The sequence below is a fragment of the Eumetopias jubatus genome, unplaced genomic scaffold (genome assembly GCF_037043125.1).
Source record: "Eumetopias jubatus isolate StellerSeaLion01/CBP00866 unplaced genomic scaffold, mEumJub1_p1.0 scaffold_1, whole genome shotgun sequence".
In the NCBI taxonomy this organism is placed as follows: domain Eukaryota; kingdom Metazoa; phylum Chordata; class Mammalia; order Carnivora; family Otariidae; genus Eumetopias; species Eumetopias jubatus.
Genome location: NW_028274807.1, coordinates 195,138,512 through 195,162,325, shown reverse-complemented (window position 1 = coordinate 195,162,325; position 23,814 = coordinate 195,138,512). Strand labels below are relative to the sequence as shown.

At 44.1% G+C, this 23,814-nt stretch overlaps 1 protein-coding gene across 2 annotated transcripts in view; it reads left to right on the top strand.

Moving 5' to 3' along the window:
- The window catches only part of CACNA2D3 (calcium voltage-gated channel auxiliary subunit alpha2delta 3), an 889,368-nt gene that overhangs the window by 699,408 nt on the left and 166,146 nt on the right, over positions 1-23,814 (top strand). For both annotated transcript variants that reach the window (XM_088022023.1, XM_028124497.2), the window contains exons 19-27: positions 526-597; positions 861-922; positions 2,274-2,341; positions 6,336-6,381; positions 6,540-6,637; positions 8,889-8,982; positions 11,928-12,023; positions 17,258-17,379; positions 19,957-20,037. In XM_088022023.1, the coding sequence (XP_087878149.1) occupies positions 526-597; positions 861-922; positions 2,274-2,341; positions 6,336-6,381; positions 6,540-6,637; positions 8,889-8,982; positions 11,928-12,023; positions 17,258-17,379; positions 19,957-20,037 (739 nt within the window). The remainder of the gene's footprint in view (positions 1-525; positions 598-860; positions 923-2,273; positions 2,342-6,335; positions 6,382-6,539; positions 6,638-8,888; positions 8,983-11,927; positions 12,024-17,257; positions 17,380-19,956; positions 20,038-23,814) is intronic.

The window sequence follows — 23,814 nt, the reverse complement described above, 5'->3', positions numbered from 1 at the left end:
TGGTTGGTCTTAAAAAAAAGAAAAGAAAAGAAAAGAAAAGAAAAACCTACTGTGTAGAAAAACAACTTTGACTTATGTTTTGAAAAGTGATTTCTTCATGACAAACTAATACCCTTTCTGAAAATGTAACTTGTCCCCAGAGACATTCTTGCTTCTTGAGTGTTTTCGCACTTGTGCGGGCTCGCTTCTTGGACTCTCGGGCTTCATCCACATCATCGGGGCTGCCCGAGGTTCACATGAGCACCCCAGATGAAAGTTGAAAGTCATTTATTGTCGTTAGCCTCTCTCCTCCGGTACGACAGCAGCTGGATGTTTATTCTTCAGAAGCCCTGTTTCAGGGGCCTGAGTGTAAGATGCTGACTTAGCACCAGAGTGCCCACAATTTGGTGGGGACACAGCCCAGCCCTGTCATACCTCTGCTTTGCACAAACCACCAAATGTGCTCCCAAGCTGGAGGATGCAAGATGTCCAGATGACATGCAACCTGGGGAAGAGCTAATACCAAATTTTCTTTTATCATTTTAGTTAAGAAACGCCATGGTAAACAGGAAGACTGGGAAGTTCTCCATGGAGGTGAAGAAGACAGTGGACAAAGGGGTACATTTTTTCTCAAACATTCTTGCCGCTTAATTTAAAACAAACCATTGTGAAAAATTAGCTTTGAAAGCTCTATCTGGAATAAATATCTTTCGCTGAGATCATTTTTTCTCTTGTCTTTACTTATCTCAAACAAGATTCATGTAGTACTGTTAACCTGATCATAGTGTGTCCATTTATTTTTATTTATTTCTGAAAGCTTCACCTAGCAGACTAACCATGTTTTCTTCTCTCTACGACTTTTTTTTTTTTTTTCAATCTAGAAACGGGTTTTGGTGATGACAAATGACTACTATTATACAGACATCAAGGGTACTCCTTTCAGGTAGAGCTGACCATAATACATGGACATTCCATCAGATCCATCAGTTGTGTTTGTACAAAACCTGCTGACGCTCTCAGAGCTCATCATCTGAAGATAACCAAACACCCTGCCGAAAGGCTGGAAAGAGTGAGGAAGGGGCTTTTCCCAGGCTGCTTTTTTTCTGTTTTCCAGAAGGGGGAAGATGGTTCAGGCTCACCTAGGAGAACTCACTCGATTTGTCATGGCTTTGCATCTCATTACCAAGCAAATCAGCTTTGGGGGTTCCAGCTAAGGGTGGAGAGACGAGTTCAGAGGGTTGCCCGGTCCTTAAACCATCTAGCTAACTTGCTGCCCAGTGAGCTCCATTTCACCTTTTATTTCCATGATCAAAAAAACGAGCCTTCGCACGAGGAGGTAGCATATCCATCCCTCCATGTTGTGCTTCTGTTTTAATTTCTCTGAACTGTACTTCTGTGCTTGTCTACCTTGAATCCTGTTATTTCTCTGTAACCGTCCTGGAAAATGGCTTGACCCCATTGCCTGCTTTCAGACACTCATGTGACATTCTAGGGTCCTGCTACAATGACCTTACTTCTGTAAGAAGTCATCCCCTGGGGCTGCTTCACGTTCCTGAAACGGGGCCTCGCAGAGCTAAGGAGAGAAAGAATTTACTGACTCCAGATGAATCTGAAAAATAAATTATGGCATTGTGTTGTCATAGACTGCCAGGAATCATGAATCTGATGCCATTTGGAAGCAGAGCAATCGAGGGGACACATGACCGCTAAGCGGGTTTGCCAAATGAAGAGACTGTGTTTTCAAAATATATTCTCTTCCTTTAGAAGGGAGCTTAAATCAAGCCTGGGAGAGGGGGGAGCATCTATTAGACTAGGGAGAGGGTCAGGCCCAGAAGCCCACAACATAATAACGTGGCTCCACACTTGTGTAGTGGACGTTTTCATTTTCATCCTTGAGAGGAGAGTCATTTTCCCTAGCCGTAAACTCTAAGGTCTGGAAAGACCCATGTGTGGCTGAATGGAGGGCAGGTGTGTGTCAGGTAGTGGTGAAGAACAGGGCGCAGGGCTCTCGAGAGGGCCTCCGAGAGTAGGGTGAGCAGTTTGCCATGCCTCTGAAAATGCTCACGAGCAGCCCATGGCTGCCATGCTTCTGGTCAGAAATTGCTTTGAAGCAGCTGATTGAACCTAAGAAAAACCAATACCAACGATAACCAGTGGGGTTTTGAAAGTAAACTTGGAAAAATTGTCTACAGAACATGAAATGGAAATGTGAACATGGAAAATAAAAAGTGAACCCACAAGTCTATTCCAGTCGATGCCACGGGTTTCAAGGTCTGCTTTGTTTCTCTGCACAGCTTAGGTGTGGCGCTCTCCAGAGGTCACGGGAAATACTTCTTCCGAGGGAATGTAACCATTGAAGAAGGTAAGATGCTCTCTTGACATGTCTTATCCTTCAGTCTTGGGCATTTCACTCAACTAACTGTCCACTTGGCATGAGCTTGCCTTCCAAATGGTGGGACCCCCAACTCATGGTGGCCTTTCTTATGATTTCATTTCTTTCTATTGTGCTTTAATCCACAAAACTGTTGAGCCAACTCAGAGGATCATCCACCAACTATATTCTTCCCATACATAAAAATCACTACCAAGAAAAATACAAAGTAGTGTAAAAATTCAAGCCCAGGGGAACTACAATGAAAACAAAGGTATGCAAGCCAGTTTCCTACACGGTTGAGCCACAAATCTTGTTTGTGCTTCAAGCAGTTCAAGTCCAAGGGGAAATATGATCATTTAGATGATATACATAGGTCAGAAGGAATAAGGAGCATTTTGAGATTCCCAAATCCTCTTGTCTTCATAAAGCTCAAGCACACTTAAACTCCCAGCAAATGGTAGCCATTGTTACAGCACTTTAACCTTTAAAACCACTGTCATATGTGCACCATCCTTTACCATGAGCCAGTAACTCAGTACCTCAGAGAAGGAGCCTTCCCCAGTATCACCGGCTGACAGGGAGGGGTGAAGCTGACCTCCGAAAGTCTCCACTCCCCCAAGTGGTCCCAGGAAGTCACTCATCCAATCTGGATGTTAGATTTTGCATCTCCACCAAGAAGGAGCAGGACCACACCAGTGCTCTTTCTGAGTGTCCCCAGATAGTATGGCCAAGAGCAGGAAGGTCCGTTATGAGCCAGTTTTAATTAGTTAGAGCTGGTTACAAGTGCATGTGGTGAACTTCCAGAAGCTGGACCACCTAGGGGCTCACCCTGATGACGTAGTGGAGAACGAAGAGATTGACGGTCCCTGAGATGCCAAGTTCCACAGCCAGCTTCCCGGGGTACTGCCAACTAGTGTGCATTGTTTTACAGGTGTTAGTATTTGTCTCCCAAATAATCGTAAGGTCTTAAGGACAAGGAAGGAGATTGAAAGGTTTCATTGTGCCCACTGATCAATCATGTGGTATCTCTTCCCAGAGACCAGGAAGAGGGAGCAGGCAGCTTTGTGACTTGGGCAAGACATTCCACAAGATGTGTTCTCAGAAATCTTTTTTTTTTTAACTTCTAGAATTTTCTGGATGAATGAGCCATGTGTAGCTCATATGAGCCATGTGTAGCTCTGTAGATATCACTGTCCATGAAGACAGAAAATTCATGTCTGAGCTATTTGAGGTCAAGCTGAGGAAACAGCTCATGGTCAGAACAATAGAAAGAGAGATTCTTGGTGGATTATTGGCCTCTCATGTGTCCATTCCCTTAGCCAATCCTCAATACATAGGCCTGCCTCTTTTCTTTCTGTTTCTGTCTCTGTCTCTGTCTCTCTCTCACACACACACACACACACACAAACACAGAGTTGTTCTGCATTGTCTTTTGGGTCATTTCTTCAGTCATGTCTTTTCCCTGTGTGTTCCATAGCTGTTAGGCTGAGAGGTCACAGAGAGAATTTCAGAACTAACTGCAATCACCACGTTAGAAATTAGTTTGAATCCCAGCAAGAGGAAGAGTCTCTGGTTATTCATACAAATGAGGTCAGATCTTCCTCTCTCTGTCGGTCCTCTGTCAATAAGAGGGCTTACAATCCTGCCAGCTTTGAGTTGCTGAGCCTGAGAAAGCTGCTTCCCCTTGGACTAACTAGTAGACGTTCCTGTCATCATAAGGGCCATGGCACGATCATTGTTCTGCTCTGTTCTGGGAGAAGGTAGCTTTCCTGGGGATGGCAACTGTACTTCTGTAGGATCCTCTGTAAGGAAAGCTGCCCCACAGAATGTGGGAATTTTCAACATGTTTCGCCATTGTCATCTATTACAAAGATGGTCAACGGGTAGACATTGCTCACAATGTAAGGAGTTTCTACTAAGGCTGAAGTTTCTACTTGCTGAAATTGTTTCTCTTCTGAATCTCCTTGACACTTTGTATCATACATATATATATGTCATATATATAGTGGTATATATGTGTGTGTGTGTGTGTGTGTGTGTGTGTGTATATATATGTATACCATTACAGATATATAAATATATATATACATATATATATAAAGAGAAAGAGAGAGAGAGGGCACAATAGTTATTCAATAAATTAGAGGTAATGTCATTATAGTCTGCATTATTTGCATATATAGTCTGCATAGATGTGGTTGTGCCAGGAGGACTAAAATCAGAGGTGAGAGACTTAGAGAACAATTCAATTTCCTCGGTGCCCTGGGAACTCAGAGAGGAAACGATCAGAAAGATCTCCCCTCTAGGGATTCATCTACAGGGCCTATGAAACAGAGCCAGACAGGGCTTTGTGGATGAGAACAGACACTAGAGAAATTGATAGAGTTGACATAATTAACCCAATATTCCAGGAAGGTGAGACCCCACCTCAGGGTCTTTGCATTGATTATTCCTTCTGCAGAGCACTGTCTCTCAGTTATCTACATGGCTTTGTCTCTCACCTCCTTCAGGTCTTTGCTTAAAAGTCATTTTCTCGGGGAAGCCTTCCCTGACTACACTACTTAAAATTGAAACTCTTTCGCCTTTATTTCCCATCATAGCCCTCATCACTAACTGCTTTATTTCCCATCTCTGGCTTGGCTCTTTCCCATCATAGCCCTCATCACTAACTGATATGCTATGTATTTTAATTTTATTTGTTTATCTCTTCCCACCACTAGAAAACAAATACCATGAAGGCAGTGATTTTGTTTTGTTCACAGCTATATTATCAGGGCCTAGAATAGTATCCAGCACACAGCTGATGCCAGGAAGGAAGGGAGCAGGCAGGGAGGAAGGGAAGAAAGGATGGATGGAGGCATGCGGAGATGGCTCCATAGATTATCCTGGAGACTCATCACTGTCCCACTTAACCCTCTCATGGATCCATGAGTTAGGCTCTATCATCCACATCTCCTGACTAATAGAGCTTAAAGAGTTGAAATGACACCCCCAAAATCATTCTACCAGTGGGTGTTGGAGCCAGGAAATGACACTTGGGTCCCACATGATGATATTCTATCTAATATATTCCCTACTTTCTATAAAATCAGGCAAGAGTGTGCAATATTAGGTCTAGTATTTTGCTATTCATTTTATACATTTGTATTTGAGGAGAAAACTGGCATCCAGAGTGCAGTACAGTACTGTTGGCCATTTGGGAAACTCTGACCCCTCAAACAGGCTATAAGCGTCATCTGAGTTCCTGAGGTCATCACTCAGAAGTGTGTGTCAGCCTTCAAAGTGAGCTCACATGAAGATACAATGAAAGAGAGTGATTTCCCAGAGTTAGAGGGGTCTAGAGCATTCTGCTAAAAGCTCTCCAGTTCCCTGCGAACCCCAGTTGTCCCAGATACCTTAGTGGACTGATGGCTTGTTCTTACTTAGGATCCCATAACAACTAGCAGTGTTTGCTGGTCAAAACCAGTTGAGTATTGGCAATTTCATATCATTCAACCTATCTTTTTGCCCTCACAACTACCCAGCAGTTAGGGACTATGATTATTCCTGTTTTTCACGTGAAGAAACTGACATTTGGAAAAGCAAAGTAACCTGCTAACTTCACGCCCGAGTTAAGTGGCCCAGCCCAGCTCCCTGAACAAGCTGTGCGGGGCTCCAGCATCAGTGTTTCCACCATGATACTAAGCTCATCTCCAGGACTCACTGGTGTATTGTTTGTCTCCATGGAGTTCAGGCTTTCCTGGGATACTCAACTGGGAAGCCACCAGTGGTGGCTGAGGGAGATGGAGGTGGGGAGAGGGTTCTGCATCATTTTCTTTGTTCAGAGTCCTCCCTTCAGAGGCAGATGTCATTGGGGTTGATGCCTACCCTTCATCATTCAATGGCCCCGCCCTCAAACATTTGAAGCACATGAGAGGATGAGGGGTACCAGCGCCCCATGCAGGTGGTCCTTACTCATTAACCCCTTCTCCTTGACCTCCAGGCCTGCATGACTTAGAGCACCCTGATGTGTCCTTGGCAGATGAATGGTAAGAATTAAACCATCCTTCATCAGCATGGGTATCTGTTGCCCGCTTTGATTTCGAGTCCTCTGTACTCCCTTCCAACCTCTCCCAGTTCAAAGGCAAAGGAAGGTGATGCCACAAATCCTCACATGTTCTTGTTTTGGCCTCTCTCATGGTCTTAGGTCCTACTGCAACACTGACCTACACCCGGAGCACCGTCATCTGTCGCAGCTAGAAGCTATTAAGCTCTACCTCAAAGGCAAAGAACCTCTGCTCCAATGTGAGTGGGCTTTCAACCTGTCCTGTCTGGGTATGCGACTGTGGTTGGGGGGGGAGGGGAGTCGCAAAACCACACTTCCCCTCAGCTTTCAGAGGAAGCTTGGCTTTCGGCAGAGATGATCAGTCCCATCAGATCCAGCCAAATGTCCGCTTCCTGTAGGAACAGGAGGAAGAGCGCGGGCCACTGAAAGTCACGCAGAACCCCCAATCGCAGTCTAACCCTTCACATTGGATTTGTCTCCCTACCGGACCATTTAAGTCAAGCACCTGAGTAGCACGGAAATGTTATCGCTGGGCAGGGACTGTGAATATCTGCTCCCTTATTTTACAAATGAGAGACAAGGGCAGGAAATAGGACTTGTCTCATCTCAGGCCATACTCTAGGTCTGGTTCTCTCCAGAGTGGGATCATCACTGTGACGTGTTGCTTCATGTCATATACATGCTATTGCTTGTCTTCCTACCACAGGCCCTTGAGGGAGCTCACTGGGTCAGGAATGGTCTGTGGTGGGGGCGGGGGGCAGGGAGAGAGCAATGGGCCTGATGCTGACCAAGCGCATGAGCAGTCCCTGGACGGGCATCTGAGTTCCAGTAGCTAGTCTGGCAGGGAGAGATTCGCCACCAGTGAGCACAGCAGCTGCCCCTCCCCCAGCAGGGACCACTTACTCAGTGATGTGAACAGTCCTTTACATGTATTATTTCATAGAATTCCCACAGCAGCCCTGTGAGAGATGTAAGGAGGTTCAGCTGGCTTCTAAACTCCATCTCCACAGAACAGATTGACTTTTTGGCACAGATTCTAGTAGAGAAAAGATCAGATGGACATCACATAAGCCTTACTTTTCATTTCCTTTGGCTGAATGGCATATTCAAAAAACAAAGGTATAGAGAAAATATAAAAAAATTTACATGTACCATCCTGCTTTATCAAATCTTAATATTTTGCTATTTTTCCTTCAAGTACTTTTTAAGGAATGAAACGTTATACATAATGTTGAAGCCCCTGAGTCCCTCTGTACAGTTCCATTTACCTCCCAAAGAGAATCACCCCCACCTCGAATTGGTTCCTTACCTCCCATGGATCCATATTACTACTCTCCCTATATAGGTATCTGTAAATAGGATGTACCATTATTTTCATCATTTTGTATATTAACATTTATATATGGTATACTATATATATTTTCTATAGTACAAAATATGTATTGCTCTACAACTTGTGTTTCATTCATTACATTTTGAGATTTATGTGTGTTGATCATTTACCTCTAAAGCATTTATTTGAATTACTATACAGTATCCCACTACATAACTCTATCTCAAGTGTATCCATTGCCTTTCGGATGATGAGTTGTTTTCAGTGTTTGCTTTTACAGCAAAGTGTCACTGCGTTGTGGGCCACCAGCCAAGGGGAGGAGGTGATAATCAGTTGGCCCCTCTGCAGAGCAATTGGAGGGCTCTGAGATGCCTCTGCTGAACTCATGATATCCCCCTGACTCCTTAGCATCTTCTGCAGAGCGCCAGCAAGAGTCCTTTTGGATAGGAACAGATTCCCCACTTTAAATTGGAAAAAAAAAAAAAAAACCCACAAAAAACAAAAACCTTTTATTTATTTATTTGAGGGAGAAAGAGAGTGAGCGAGCGAGCGAGAGCACAAGCTGGGGGGAGAGGGAGAAGCAGACTCCCTGCTGAGCAGGGAGCCCCATGTGGGACTCGATCCCAGGACCCTGGGATCATGACCTGAGTTGAAGGCAGATGCTCCATCTACTGGGCCACCCAGGCGCCCCAACAAAAACCTTCTAAATGGAAGGAATCACAAAACAGAAGTTCCAAGACTGTTTAGTTATCACATCCCTTCCTCTTCTTACAAATGATGCGGAGCAGGGCCCTGAAAAATTGCAGATTGTGATAAGAGGACAGAAATGAGGGTGAATCGAGCAAATTTCTAAGACATGCTGGTCTGTGGCACCAACTGCTAGATGAGAAGAGAAAGCAGAAAACTGAAGAGGGACACACACAAGCCTCTCCATGTATCATCATCTCACTCGAACACTTTGGGGCCCCCCCTGTTGCTGGCCTATCCGGTGTCAGAACTGTTCCATATTTTCAGCTGGTGGGAGGTAAATGCATAAAGCACTACACCGTGGGAGAAAGTAGCCTGCAGTCACTATGGAGTGAGCGAGGGGAGCGCCCCTTGTGCCCCCACTGGGACCCCAGCCACAGCCACCTTCTCAAGTCTGCCCCTCCCAATAGGTGATAAAGAATTGATACAAGAGGTCCTATTTGATGCCGTGGTGAGCGCTCCCATTGAAGCCTATTGGACCAGTCTCGCCCTCAACAAATCCGAGTAAGTGTTTGCATGTGTCCCCCTTTCATGGTCATTTCCCCACAAGCCGTCCGAAATATGGTTATGGTTTAAAGAACTAAACTGTTTTAGGAGCTTGGTGTTAAAGTGCTTTAATTTTCCCCAAAGCTCCAAACCACAAGAGCTCGAGCAGATTAGCGGCTCGGGCTTGGGTGGCAAGCTCCTGGGTTTGACATATAATTTGAGTTTTAGCGTTACATGAAATTTGGTGTGCTGAGATGGGGGGTGCTTCCGAGGGAGGGGGAGGCAGAAGGAGCGCTTAGCTTCTTGCCCTGCCATGGCTCCCTCGGCTTCACAGTCTGGAGGGGACTTGGGATCTGGGCCAGGCTGGGTTTTAAGTAGGACGGGGAAGGGAGAGCTCTGTTTCATGAGGGTGTCAGGATATAACCCTGTGGTTTTACTTCTGAAGCAGAGGATGCAAGGAGAGGGGGCTGGGCAATGGTCATTGTTGTCAAAGTTTTCAGCAGCTTGTTAATATTATTTTACTAACTTAAGTAGGTTATTAAAGATTAAAAATAGGAAGTGAAAACATTCCTTTCTCCTTATACCTTCACGTCACACATTATTTAGCTCTCTCTCCTTTTCTGTTCTTTATTAGCTCCATTCCTTCCCTCCCCTTCCCTTTTGTATATTCTCTTCCATCCTATCTATCATTCATTCTGTTCTCATTTTCATTCATTCATTCACTCATCGGATACTGATTGAGTGTCTGTTACATGCTAGGCACTAGACTAGATGTTGGTGAAATGGAGCTAACTCAATCAAACATAGACCTTGCCATCATGGTATCTGTGGTGTGTAGTATGACAGATTATTAAGGATTGTGATAACTACTTTGAAAGAAGTGTAAGGACATGTAGAGTGTGACAAGACCTAGAGTGGAGGTGGAAGACAGAAGGTTTTTCTGGGCAGAAACTAGTTCAAGTGTTAGGGAGCATTCTAAGGAAAATGGAACAACATGTGCAAAGGTCCTGAGGTACAACAGTGTTTGACACATTTGAGGAATTTAAAGAAGGCCAGCAGAACTGAAATATAGAAGGTAGACTGGAATATGTTGGGAGATGAGGCTGTAGAGGGGCCAGATGGCTCAGGCCCTTGGGAGTCAGGTGAGGAACCCTGGATTCTATACTATGAGTTTTATAAAGTCATTGAACGATTTTAAGAAGGACGTTTTAAGGTTTTAAGAAGGATATGATCATATTTGCATTGTTAAACAATATCCCTCTACTGTGAAGAATAGAGTTTAATGGCATAAGAAAAATAATAAAGTCTCCTAGAGCATTCCAAGGGATTTGCCACTTGGACCAAGGTGGTGGCACAGGGAGGAAAGATCTTCTGGTGGCATGCTTCAGAAGTGGGACCTCCCACCCCCACCCCCACCCCCATCCCTGGATTTGATGATGGGTCTGCTGAGTGATGGGAGGAAGGCTGAGCTCTCAAGGATCATTTACAACACAAATACCTGTATAGATAATGGTGCCATTTCCTAGGACAGGAGACAATGAAAGAAGACCAGGTTTGGGATGTCTGGGCACGTCCAGAGTTCTCTTCTAGACATTTTAAGCTCAAGTCTCCCAAGTGGAGATGTAAGGTAGGCAGTTTAATCCAGGAGTCTGGAACCCCAAAGAGAGATTTACCATTCTCATTATACTTGGGGGTGTCCTTGGACTGTTTACATTCATGATTCTTATTCCCTGGGAACGCTAGGGAAGAGTCAAAACCTTTCCTGAAATTGCATTCTCTGGTGGATGTGGAAATGTTTCTTTTAAGCTCTCATGAAACTCAAAATCCTGTGCAAAGATTGCTGATTCACTCCTAACACATGCTAAAGATTTCCAAAATGGTAGCTTGCTTTGTAGTCCACATCTGTAACTGATTGGGCAGCCTGGCTTTCCAATTTGGGTAGGCTGCAAGCAGAAACAAATGCATAGTGCTGGTTTTTATTCACCCCTTAAATACTTAAAGGTAGTATTGGCCACTTTGACTACCATCGAAGATCAAGTAACCAAATTATCTTATATTGAAGATGACATGGATAGTGCTTCGAATCAAATTGCTACTAGCATTTAGGGAAGGGAAGCAAATTCAAGAAACAGTATTCTCTTCATACTTTTATTGTAGAATGAAATTATGTATTTGTGGAGAAAGACCATTTGCTTTTTTGTGAAGAGGTAGGCATTGTGAATATCCTGAACATGCCCAAACATATAAAATTTACCTTGAAAGTTGAAGAAAATACCTGTAGTGAATTTTAATATAAGTTTTCTTTGCTGAGGCCATTCTTAGGGGTCCTGTGCCTGGTATACTGCAGGGCCATTTGAAGAAACCATTTTTTTACTCATCTCTTTGGGGATAGTGGTAAGAATAAGGCCTATACTCTGGTAGAAGTTACAAGATGGTGACTTCAAATGGTGTAGAGTTCAGGTCCTAGACATTTCTAGATTGTAGGACCCTGCAGATTTGGTTCAGTGGCTCAGTTGCAGTTGTCACTAATGACAGATTCCACTAATAAGAATGGATTTGTTAGGTCAATGCAAAAAGCTGCCTCTAAAGATTTTCTGCCTCTCCTTAAAGTCATTCCCATCCCAGCCTACTGTCCTGAGTTTGCACCCAGAAGCCTGAGATAAGCTGTGTTTATTTAGCATGAGGGTGCGTTCTCTCATGGTGCTTTGGAGTTCTTGGAACTCAATGGAGTTCTTAGTTTTTCTTGTAAGAATTACCACAGAACTTTCCTAAGGGGTGAGTTTGCTTTCTGTGCTTGGGGCCTCCCTGCATCTGTGTATGTCTATGCGTTTCTGTAATTTCTTTTAAAACTTCAGGTTTCAAAACTGCTATTTCATAAAACATTCTGTGAGTCTTCAAATGCAAAAGCCATTATCTGCTTACTGTCTGGAAGCATCCCCCTGTTGTCTGCTGCTGTGTTTCAGGAATTCTGACAAGGGCGTGGAGGTTGCCTTCCTCGGCACCCGTACTGGCCTCTCGAGGATCAACCTGTTTGTTGGGGCTGAGCAGCTCACCAATCAGTAAGTAGGAAGGCTCCTCTGCAGGGGCCCCGGGAGCCCCTGAAATGGGAAATTCAAAGGGCTGCTTGAGTTTCTTGATTCTACGACTGGTAGAAACAAAATTCAGGCCACCCCAGGCCGGCTGACATTGTTCCCCTCCGTTCTACCACGGGGGGCCCCAGCGTGTGTGTTCACCTGCCTGTTGGCCTTTCCACAACCCTTTGTTCTTCACGCTTGCTGGCTTCTGTCCACCGTCCTGGAGTCCTCTCCCGGGCTGGTGACTCATTGCAGAATCTGGCGATGGTGCGGCTGCGGAGAGGGGGAGCAGCCAGAGGAGGGCTCCTGACAAATGGCTCCAGGGCATCCAGCTGCTCTGCAGAGGAATTCCTGCCTGTCCAGGAATCAGTGTTTCAAGTCTGTTGTTTATTTGTTTGTGTATGCTTTCCTAAACCTCGGTGCCTCTGCGCTGAGCCTGAGGGCCTGCAGAGCCCCACGCCCAGGAGCGGGCAGTCTGGTGGTACTTGGGTTGGACAACGTTTCCTTGTGCTTCCAAAGAGACCCAGATGCACAGTGGGCAGGGCGTCGCCGAGTCCAGTACCCAGATGCCCTTGAAACCACTGCTCAGCCTCTGTGTCTTCATCAAGCAATAGGGTCTTACCACTTCAAACTGGTGTTGGAGCAGAGCTGGAGGGAGCCTGGGAAGTCTTTTCTGACCCCATTAATGTTTCTCAGTTTGGGTTTTTTGTTGTTGTTGTTTCCTCTCAAGCAAGAGGCATTTTTAGGCCAGGGATAAATCTAGTCTGAGATTCAGAAAGCTTGCCAAGTATGTGTGGGAGGGTTCAGACATTACCGTAGGACCTCACACACCCTGACCTGTAGATACCTGGGGGTGAATAACCAAGCCACAGGCTGGCCACCAATCTGAAAGGGGTTGGCCCCACGGAGACCCAAGAAGGAGATGCTCCTGTCCCAGCAAACCCTGTTCAGCAGTGCTCTTGCCTCTTAGCTGAGGCCCCGACTCCCACCAGAGGATATTATAAAACCAAGTCTAGTAAATGGCATGTCAGTAGATTTTTAGATGGTTTGTGACCTGGCTTTCAATTCCCACTCAAAGACTCTTTCTCAGCATCTCAGATTTGTCATTTAGGAAGTTAGCTACAGTTGTGACTTGATTTTTTCCAAGCCCTCTTTAGCCTTTTAGCCCAGCCCAAATGCTTTTTAGAGGGCAAGTTCCTAGAAAGACTAGAAGTGTCGAGATACACATCACCTTCTCCTTTTGGGACCTAGAGAGACAGAAGGGGACACAGAAACTGACTCTCTCATGCTCAAGAGAAAGGCTGTTGTTTGTCTTGAGATTAAAATAGATAAACCCAGAAGAATAACCACAACAACAAAACAAACAGTGCACCTTGCTAGTGTGTCCTGTAGGTCACACTCAGGACTGCTGCTCAGAGCACCTGGCTCAGCCCACTGGTTTGCCTCTGAGAAATGGCAGGGGTGTTCTTGTGAGGATCAGAAAAACTATGGATGCAAAACCACGCTGAGAAGCTAAAAATATCTGTAAGTACAGGTTAGCTCTGCTCCCTATTACACTACTGTGACCCAGAATGAGTAGTCATTGGGTATCCAGATGGATGAGATAATTCTTCTGTCTTCAAGAAACTCATAACATGGATTCATATGGAGGCATATTGTACCTCTCTACATTCATATATATTCATATAGAGGCACATAGAATTGAGTTCTGCTGTCTTAGAGTCTTGTATCTTTCTACCCCTTCAAACAAATGGCATTTTTTAAAGATTTATTTATTTATTTGAGAGAGAGAGTGCCAGCGTTGGGGAGGGGTAGAAGACGGGCACCGGGAGAGGGAGAGAGAGAATCTCAAGCAGACTCCCTCCTGAGCACGGAGCCCGACTAGGGACTCAATCTCACAACCCTGAGATCATAACCTGAGTCAAAATTGAGCGTTGGACACTTAACCAACTGTGCCACCCAAATGGGCAAATACATTTGTTAAGACCCAACTATTCAGATATACTCTTAGCCAGGGCTAGAAAGCTTTTAGATTTTCTGTGTTTTCAAAGAAGGCATACAAGGAAGAGTGCAAAGTGCCGGGGAAAGGACTAGAGAATATGAAGTCCCACCCCATGTACTAGTATCAGTCTCCTACACTGTGGTTCGATCTCCCATCTCTATCACCTGATTTTAGAAGCACATTGATTCTAGTTCATGGCCTTTGTACCTGCCAGTGTCAGCAGTGAATCTTGCGCCTTCAGCCTGGCCTCTTGGAGCATGTGTAGCAGACATATAGGAGAGGTGATTTCGGCCTCTGTGGGGGTGATTCTGCTCCCCTCAGAATTCTAAGTCTAAGAGATGGCTGCCTCATACCTTCCATGTGAACCATAGAGAACAGAAGAAGCTCCTGAGCTCTAAGAATCCCATACACTTGTTGGAGCCATTTTCACTTTATAATGGGGCTCAGAGACTCACTGACTGACCCAAGTACCTCACCCAAGGTCATTCAACTGTGCTTAAAACCTAGACCTGTCTCACACAACACCACAACAGCCCCTGGTATCCAGAAGTAGGCTTTCATCTGCCCCAGAAAGATCTGTCTTCCTGAACAACATTTTCAGAAGTTCTGTAGAATCAGCTCTCTCTTTCTGCTTGCTTCTGAATCACCACTTGGTAGTTGTCAGGAACCCACAAGGTTTCCTGGCAACCAGACCCTCTGCTATTAACACCACAGCCAATGGAGATCAAGCACTGCAGGCTCCTGCTTGCCGTCCTGGGTGCCAGCACCGTCTGGTCTGGGCAGCAAGCACTGGGCACTCAGTTATGCAGCATTCCAAGCCAATCACCTGCCGTCCTCAAATGTCCCCATCAGTCTAAGCTAATTATCCCACCTTCCGGGCCTGGAAGAGGCACCGTTAACTGCTGAATGAGAAGGGTGCCTTCCTCCCTGTGGTTATAGGCACCCCACCACTGAACAGGACCATCTCAAGTGAAAATGCATGGTTGTGCCATCGTGCGGTGTGGAAGGCAGCTGTCCCTTCCACCTAGGGCTAGGTAGCAGTCTCCACACACCTCTCCAAGTCAGGTTTACGAAGAATCTCATGTCTAAAGAAAAAAAAAAATACAAAAGGTCACATTTCAGTATTTGTGAGTCCTATGGATTTTAGGATCAGGAAATATTACCACTGAATAGATTAGTGCCAGGAGGAGTTTGTCTATAACATCAAGCCTGGGACTTCCTTCGCCCTGCACTCTGAATAACGCAGAAGTCTGTGTACCGTCTCAGCCCCGCTCATGACTCCACAGTTGGCCTTTTGAATGACAGCAGAGAATCTTTACATGGGAACGTGGCCCTATGGATGAGAAAATTTGAAAGAATTAAGAAATCCTATTTAGAAAAGATATAGCAGACTGCTTTGAATACTTGAGGAGCTCTTATTAGAACATGAGATTTGATTTATCATGTGATCATTAAGCATACGATGAGTGCCTGATGAGTGCCAGGCCCTGGAAATGTCAAGAAAAATAAGGTCTCTGCCCTTAGAGAGGAATTAGGACATAGTAGTATAAGTTAAAAGGAGACATATTTCCATGCTAAGAACTTTAAGGGTGGTCTCCAACGGAATGGGTTTCTTCTAGGAGTGAGCTTTGCATCTTAGGAAGGGATCAAGGGATCACTGGTTGGCCAAACCCTAAAACTACAAATTTCTTTCCTGAATTAGAAGCCAATTCAAGTAGTTTCAAAGAACCAACTAATTGTAACTTAGCATATAAATTTAACCATGCTATAACAATGTAGAATATTTGAATATTTCTCTCCATCATCTGTGTGATCCAATTCCACACTGCAAACTGCTAGACAGAAAATGATGCCATTTCCAGTTCAATGAGTGGCCTTTTCCCTGCATACACAATGTCCCTGATTGCTCTCCCTTCCTGCAAGCTCTCTGCAGACTGTCAACTAGCCAGGCAGTCACTTCCTCCCGTGAGTCCTACTGTATCAGCCAAGATGAGGCCACTTGGGTACTAGAGAGTAAACATGACTCTTTGGAGTTAAGTGAACCAGCAAACACTCATTGGAACTTCAGGATGTGTAAGGCTCTGTGGTGGCAACCAGAATGGGAACAAAAGCTTCTTTCCTCATAGACCTCAGGAGGCTTGGGATGGGGACATGACATAGTGCGGATGAGGCCAAGGAAGAAGGCTGTGTGACAGACCAAGGCTGTGGGCCCCAGCATGGGGCAGGGGCTTGCTCAGGTCTCTGTGCATTTGTGTGGTAGGTGGGATGTGATTTTGAAAGGAAGAGATGGGGAGGAGAGTGCATGTAGTCTTCAGGGTAGAGAAAGCACTGTGGGCAGTGGGTGGGAGGCTGGGCAGGGTGAGGGATTTACAGAGGAGGCCGGAGCCGTCCTGTTGTCTGGAGAATAGGTCGGGGAGGAAGGAAGGGAGCAAAGGTCTCTACATGGCCAACTGCTACCTCTGTTACACTTTTTCTAAGAAGAGTAAAAATCTACTTAAGAAGTTGGTCTTCCCAAGGATATGTGATCATGTGTGAATTGTAAGGCAAGACAGAGCCTTCTGACTTCCTTTGTCTTCAGATATGATTTCTGGAGGCTTTGTTTGTTTGCTTGCTTCAGATGGTAAGATAATCAGTTCACTAGATATACTAGAAAAGATCGTTTCCCCCACTGGGAGTCTCACTGCTGGAGTTCTACAAGGTATTTGAGTAATCTGGGGTGCATGGTGTTATACAGGTTCTCTCTGCACTGGGAAAGGCAGGTTGGGATTCTGGAAGCCAATACCATTTTTACCCAACAAAGCAGCTGGGACACACTGGCATCTGGCTTTTCCTTGCTGAGTGGTGCCAGGATCCTCCCTCTCCTCCCCCTCCTCCCTCTTTCCCCCCCTTTCCTCCTCCTCCCCCGTCCCCTCCGTCTCTTCCAGTTTTATTGAGAAATAATTGGCATACACCACTGTAAAATTTCAGATGTACAGCATGATGGTTTGGGTTACATATATGGTGAAATGATTACAATGGGTTGACTTAGCATCTCTCATCTCAAATAGATACAATAAAAAGAACAGGAGAAAAATCCTCCTCATGACGAGAACTCTTAGGAGTTCTGCTGGCCATTTGTATGCATTTTTTGGAAAACTGTCTATTCAGGCACATTGTTCATTTTTAAATTGGATTATCTGTGGCTTTTTGACATGTTCTTATTCCTTTCCATTTCAAGGGACTTCCTGAAAGCTGGAGACAAGGAGAATATTTTTAATGCAGACCATTTCCCTCTCTGGTACCGAAGAGCTGCTGAGCAGATTCCTGGGAGTTTTGTCTACTCCATCCCATTCAGCACAGGTGGGTGTCCTTGTTGGAGGTGGGAGTCCATCTGTCTGGTCCTGCTGACCCAGGCATTGCATGCAGTGTGTAGGGGAGCTGTCTGAATGCTGGAGCGAGACAGGTTCTGTCTTGAGAGCCAGGGCTGAATATTGGCCTAGCAGTGAACCATCCACCTGTTCCATAAGTATAATGGCCCCAAGTAAAATGAAAGTTTTGCTTAACTAAAGTGTGCAAAGAGCATTTCGGGAAGCAGAACTGGTATTTTTTACTGTGTGGAATTTGAATACAAACTTCTCAGTAGATTTTTTTTTTAATGTTGTCATGGCCCCACTTAGAGAAAATTCAGGCAGGCATAACATCCTTTGCCAGAACCTTCAGTGAGTCACACTGTTTTGGAGGCCCACAATTCCCCTATCAGAAACTAAATTGACTCAAATCCACATGTAGGGAGTGAAAGCTAAGATATTGTGTAGCCTTGTGCTCTCCTGACAGAGGGTTACAGTGACCAAGGAAAAGCACGTAGCTGGTGATTTTTCTAGTCCTAAGATTTTATGTTATAAAAAAAATTAAGGTTACCTCCCTCCAAAAAAGAACTGAACACCATCTTATTTCAACTAGGTTTAGAAACAAAACAAACTGAAAATAGTTTTTAATTGCCCTTGGCTTTTTCTTGTTTCACATAGCTGATACTTTTTGGTGCCCATTTTATGTAAGACTCTGACTATGCATTGTAGGAACTTCAGAGGTGAATAAGACCTAGTTTTATAAGCTTGGGTCACTTTGGACAGTTCAAACTATACTCATGTTTTATCTTAGAGCCTCTCAACTTAGTCTTTTGCAAGCATTCCTAAATCAACCCTAATAGAGGTTCTCTGGTGCTTAGTGTCAAAGCCTCCTCCCTGATTCTTATCGTTACTCATTTCCATGAATGAAGACACCTTCAGAAAGAGCACTTTCAAAATTTGTAGAAGACATGTTGACAAGAGTTGTCTAAAAGTTAGGTGAATGGACTCATTAGGAAGAGGATCATTAATGAAGCTATTCAAGGAAAGGCCAAATGTTATTGTAGAAATTCCCTGAGCAGATGGAATTTTAGAGGAGATTATCACTTAATTTCTTTTCAAGACTGAGATTCTTTGTACCCACGCCCACACACATATGTGTTCTCATGTACGAATGTCCAGGTGACTAAAGCTCTCTCTTTATGTTTGTTTGTATGACATTTTATAGCCCAAAATATCAACTGAGAGACAGTGAACTTTCTCATTCTGCTGCAAACCTATCTATGTCTTCTTTTATCATGCAATGTCACGATACTTTCTTGATCTTCTAAGAAAAAAATTAGAACTTAGCTTGCTGAATTTGGACTGGAAACATCAAGTTATCCTTTTCTGACAGGATGGATTTCGCTCCAAGCTGGACAGGGAAAGGAGAAATAAGAGTTGTGAGCGATCAGCCCTTGTGTAGGTTTGCTTTGTTACTCTTCACCATTTTCCCTACAGAGACTTATGTCTGAGAAAAACAAAGTCTGGTTAATTGAGACTGGTGTAGAATTGGTTTTTGGCAAGTGGGGTTTTCATTGAACTTTCAGTGAAATCCTATAATGAAAAAGAATTTATCTTGTTCATGGTAAAGTTAAGGATGAATTAACATCTTAGGAGATTTTATTCTCTGTTTGGATCTGGAGAAGATGTTAAACATCACCAAGTTCAAGTGTTGTGGTGGGGCTCTCTCTCATTTTTTCTACTGTGTACTGATTACCTGTACCCATTGGAAAAGAAACTGGTTTTTATTACTGCTTAGACTTGAGCCAGGAGAAAATTCTCAATTACTTCGATCATAAGTGTATTCAGATTCAGGTCTGCCTTCTCCCTGTTTCCCAATTTGATTGGATTCCATTCCTTGAAACCGTTTATAAGGCAAGCACCGTACTAACAATTATTAACCAAGGGGGTTTGAAATTTCTGCTCAGTGTCTTTTAATTCATGGGTATTGGAATCATTGTTAATAATTGAAAATCTCTTAGTGGTAATGCCATATTGTTACCACATTAATAAGAGTTTGGAGTGAGGATTGCATTCCAAGTCTATCCCTGATTGGAATGGTTTTGCTAAGAAAAACTGGGCTTGAAACTAGAATTTTATAAGTCGGTAAAGTCATAACCAACAAATCAGAGCTGAAATTCCCAAAATGTAAAACAATTTCAAAACCTTGTCTCACGTAGTTCTTCATGGCTGTATTCAGAGAGGCAATGTAAATATGATCACTGACACGAGCAAACACTGTAATTAGTAACCACAAATCATAAAAAGATGGGTTCCCTCCAATGGTGCTCAATAATTTTGATGTGAAGAGGCTGGACAACCCCCCAACCCAGTGTGGTGGTCAGAACTCAGTGCACTAATTCCTTCAACTGAAAGGACTATCTACAAAGAACCCATGGCCTCGCAGAATTGGCCTACTCTGGGTTCTGGGAACCAAGCACCAGCACCATCTGCTGAGTTGGTGACTGTAGGCCAATATGATTATTCTCTTAACCTGTGCATGTAACTCTTTCTATTTCTATTTTTGTTGTGATGGTTTCTCTTCTTTCAGGAATAGTCAACAAAAGCAACGTGGTGACAGCGAGTACCTCCATCCAGCTCCTGGATGAACGGAAATCTCCTGTGGTGGCAGGTAAAGGATGGATTTTAATCAATTAATATACATAAGCATGGCATCCATTTCATCTGGCCAATCAACTACTTCTATGCAGCGTGTTTGTTCTTCACAGAGTAAGTTTTGGAAGGAAACAAAAATTAAAAATTACTTCTTCCTTAGCTTGGTGTCATCCTCACCAGTTCAAGATTCTGACAGCTGGCTGTGTTGAATGTAACGACAGAACTCTTTCCCAGTACTCTTCTTCTTAAACTCTGAGCCAGTAAGAAACTGTTGGTACATGCAGAGGAGAATTTCTTGAACATAAGAAGCATGCTCATTTAAAGTAAGCTCTAGATCTCCCACCACTGCATCACTGGGATAACAGGGGGCATTCTAGGGAAGTGTGGGTTTATTTTAGGCACACGCAAGCTGAAATGTACCTTCTCTGGAGAGCCTGAGATTTTTACCCCTCTCATCCTGCTGAGGAATTAGAGTTAGATGTATCTGCAGGTGCCAGGTTTGGGACTAGGAGAAAGCCAAAACATTTCACAATGGAGAGTCTTGAATTGTCAAAGAAATCCTGTCTTTGGCTTTTGCCATCTTTTTCACTCTCAAGAGTGGCAATAGGTGTCTGTGGTGGCTGGGGGCTTTCATTGCTGGTATTTTGGCCTAAAGGGTCTGAAACTGCCACAAGTGTTCCTTGGAGGACAGCTGCTGACAAAAATGGAGTCTATAAGTCTGTCTGGCACATCGTCTATTTCTGATATTGTTGGAGTCATTGGTTGATGGGTGGACAAGACCCTCCAAGCACCATCCTGATACTGGCTAGATTTACCAAAGGGAGTTGTTCTGTTTCTGGGCAGCCTCCCTCAGTAAGTTGTACTGTAGGTGGACATTGAACATCAACTACTGTGTCTTCACACACTGTGAATATTTGTGGGAAGGAATTCAAATGGAGCAGACGTGTTTGGAGTGGCTGTTCTCTGGCTGGGAAACACTGGGCTCCTTTCCCCGCTTTATTTTTGACTTAGCCTATGCATCATAATTGTATTAGCAGGTATGGAAAGATTTGGGGACAATTGCCCTGGTTATTCCTGGCTTGTTGGATATGGCAAGGAAGACGGTCTTATGTATCTGACCTGTAGATCCTCTTGAACTAGACAGACCTGTAACTAATCAGACAGGAGATAAGGACTCTGAAGATTCACGGCAGCTGTCTTCAAATTTTCTCACCTAGCGTCTCATGTTCCTTGAAGAAAGTAGGAGACAGGATCATTTAACTCAGTAGGGTTTACTTTTGCTCAAAGGAGGTCAGCCTTGCTTTCCCTAGGGTGATCCTGCCAGCTAGTTTTGGAGGCATGTTATCTCCTTGGAGTGGGGCCATTCCAACAGCAGCTGTCAAAGACATGGTCTGACCAAAGCGACTGTCCATCTGTTTGGAATTTTCTGAAAACCTTTTCCTTAGGTTTCTCATTCAGTTGTCATGAAGGATGTTCTGTGTCCCCTGTAAGATCTCTGTGCCCATCCCAGCCACCCCTGTCCAAGCCTGCAAACCAAGGTCAAATGTTTCCAAATGCCTATTATGTTGTAAATGTCTGAGCATGGGCGAAATGTAGACTCAGCCTGGGTACTGTGCATCCAGTGTTGAGGAGAATGTGAGTTTTCCAAATGGTTTGCTGATCTAAACTGGTCTACTGTGGAGTGACACGGCTGGCCAGAGACCACAGGCAGGTCATGAGACATGGTTTGGCCAACCCTGAGTGGGTGGAAGAGACATCCTGCTGTTTACTGCTACTCAGTGTGTATCAACCGGTCCCCATCTTCAGAAGATAATTACAGAGCAAAACAAAGAAGCAAGGTTATCTGAGGAACTGTATTTAGTACTTACCTAAAACTGGTGGTGATTAACCTTGTTTTGAAGAGTGTGTTTGGTAGACGTAAGTAAAACAGATTTGATTGGTCTGCATTTGAAGGTTGCCAGGGATGCGGCACCATGAAGGCAATGACCTCAAGAGGACCCTTCTGTCTCCAAGAGCAGAGTGGCCTCTCCCGCTCTCCCCACAGATTGAGCTGACTCTGACTCAACCATCATGTCACTGTGTGATTAGGTTCGGTAACTTTCTTCTGTGTATTTTTCTCAAGTTAAGTAGACATTGTTTACTACTCGAAAATAAAAAAGGTCATTTTAATTGGGGAAGAAGCCTTGTTTTGGCAAGTGAAGGTGAATATGTGAGCAGGCTTGCCCCCACCAGTGTGCCCCCAATAGCAGATGGAATACAGCCAACTGGCAGTAATTTGGGGTTTCAATGAAATCCTTGTGTTAAATTGAAATGTCTTTGGAAGGAAAGGTGTACAACTTTGCAAATAATTATCAAGGGTGACTTTGAAAAGCTTGTGCTCCTCTCAAGGCTGGTCTGGTATTCTCATGTTCACTGGCTATGTGTGTCTGTTTGGGACAGAAAGAGTTTCTTGTTTTGTTTTGTTTGTGCTTTATTCTCTTTTTTCTTTCTTTCTTTTTTTTTCTTGTTGTCTTTTTTAAACAAAAACATTTAGATACTCATCTGTCAATGACATCCTTGAAGAAAGGGCTGTCAAACTGGGCAGGATTCCATTTGTGTGTCAGCCTTGGTGCATAAATGGGCCCCATCCATCTTCTTGGCCTATGACATTGCTTACAGTCCTTCTCTTGAGGGACCTGCCAACTTTCCAGCTGCCACTAGTATGCTGAATTTTCTTAATTGCTTTCCCTCCGCAAAGGAAGAAGTGGTAGGACTTTCTCTTTGGCCTACCAAGACTCTCCAGAGCTCTGGAGCCTTCTGTGCACCTCAGGCTCCTCATCCATTCTTCTGTCGTTATTAGCAACGCAACCCTCAGACTATAAAGTCCACATAGGTTTGTCACCCCCTCTATAACTGGCTAAACATGTGGTCTTGGGTCTCTGAAGATCTATCTAAAATAAGATTGGGATCATAACCTCCCTCACCTTACTCTGGCTTGATTTGGGGATAAAATGAAAAAACAAATAAAATACTGGAATATGAAAAAGTATAAAAATGCTAGGATTTGAGGTGACCTATTTTTATCTTCAAGTAGACAGCGTATTCGTTCACTCATTTATTCACTATTTCCTGGCCCCTTTCTTTTACCAGGCGCTCTAGATATACTCGAGTAAGAACCAGGCTCCACAATGACATTCCCTCCCTCCCCTGGAGAGCTGTAGAATAGCAGTTATTTTTAAAGCCATGTCCACCCAGGGCAGGTGAATAGAAAAGCTGGACAATTATCTAGAAGGTCCTGGAAGTCAGAAACTGTTCTTTTCCTCTCCTGTTGCTCAGAACAGAACCCTGGAGAATACATAGTGGAGGCATAGTGGAGTGATCCTCAATAAGAATTTTATAAAATGAACTGAACTTGTAGAAACCTGTTTTGCCCTCACTTAGTTATTATTGACTTGAGTTCCATAAATTACATAGATCGTGGTGTTACTTCTCTCCGCTGCTCGTAATGGGGAGACTGGGCCCTATTGTCCAAAGTCATGGGCTCTGCTTCTACCAAGCAAGGATGGAAATGACATGGAGAGAAAGAGAAATACACAGAGGGCAGAAGTGAGTCACCAGGGAAGGTGGAAGTCTACAGGAGACTTCTCCCCTCTTTGGACGTTATGTCTGACCCCCCATTCTCCTTTTGGACTCTCTCTGACAAATACACAATACAGCATCTCAGTTTTCTCTAAAGAAGTTCGGATTTCGGGATTTTTAAATAACAGATAATAAATTCTGATTTTTTTTGCATTTGCTTTACAATGTAAATTTT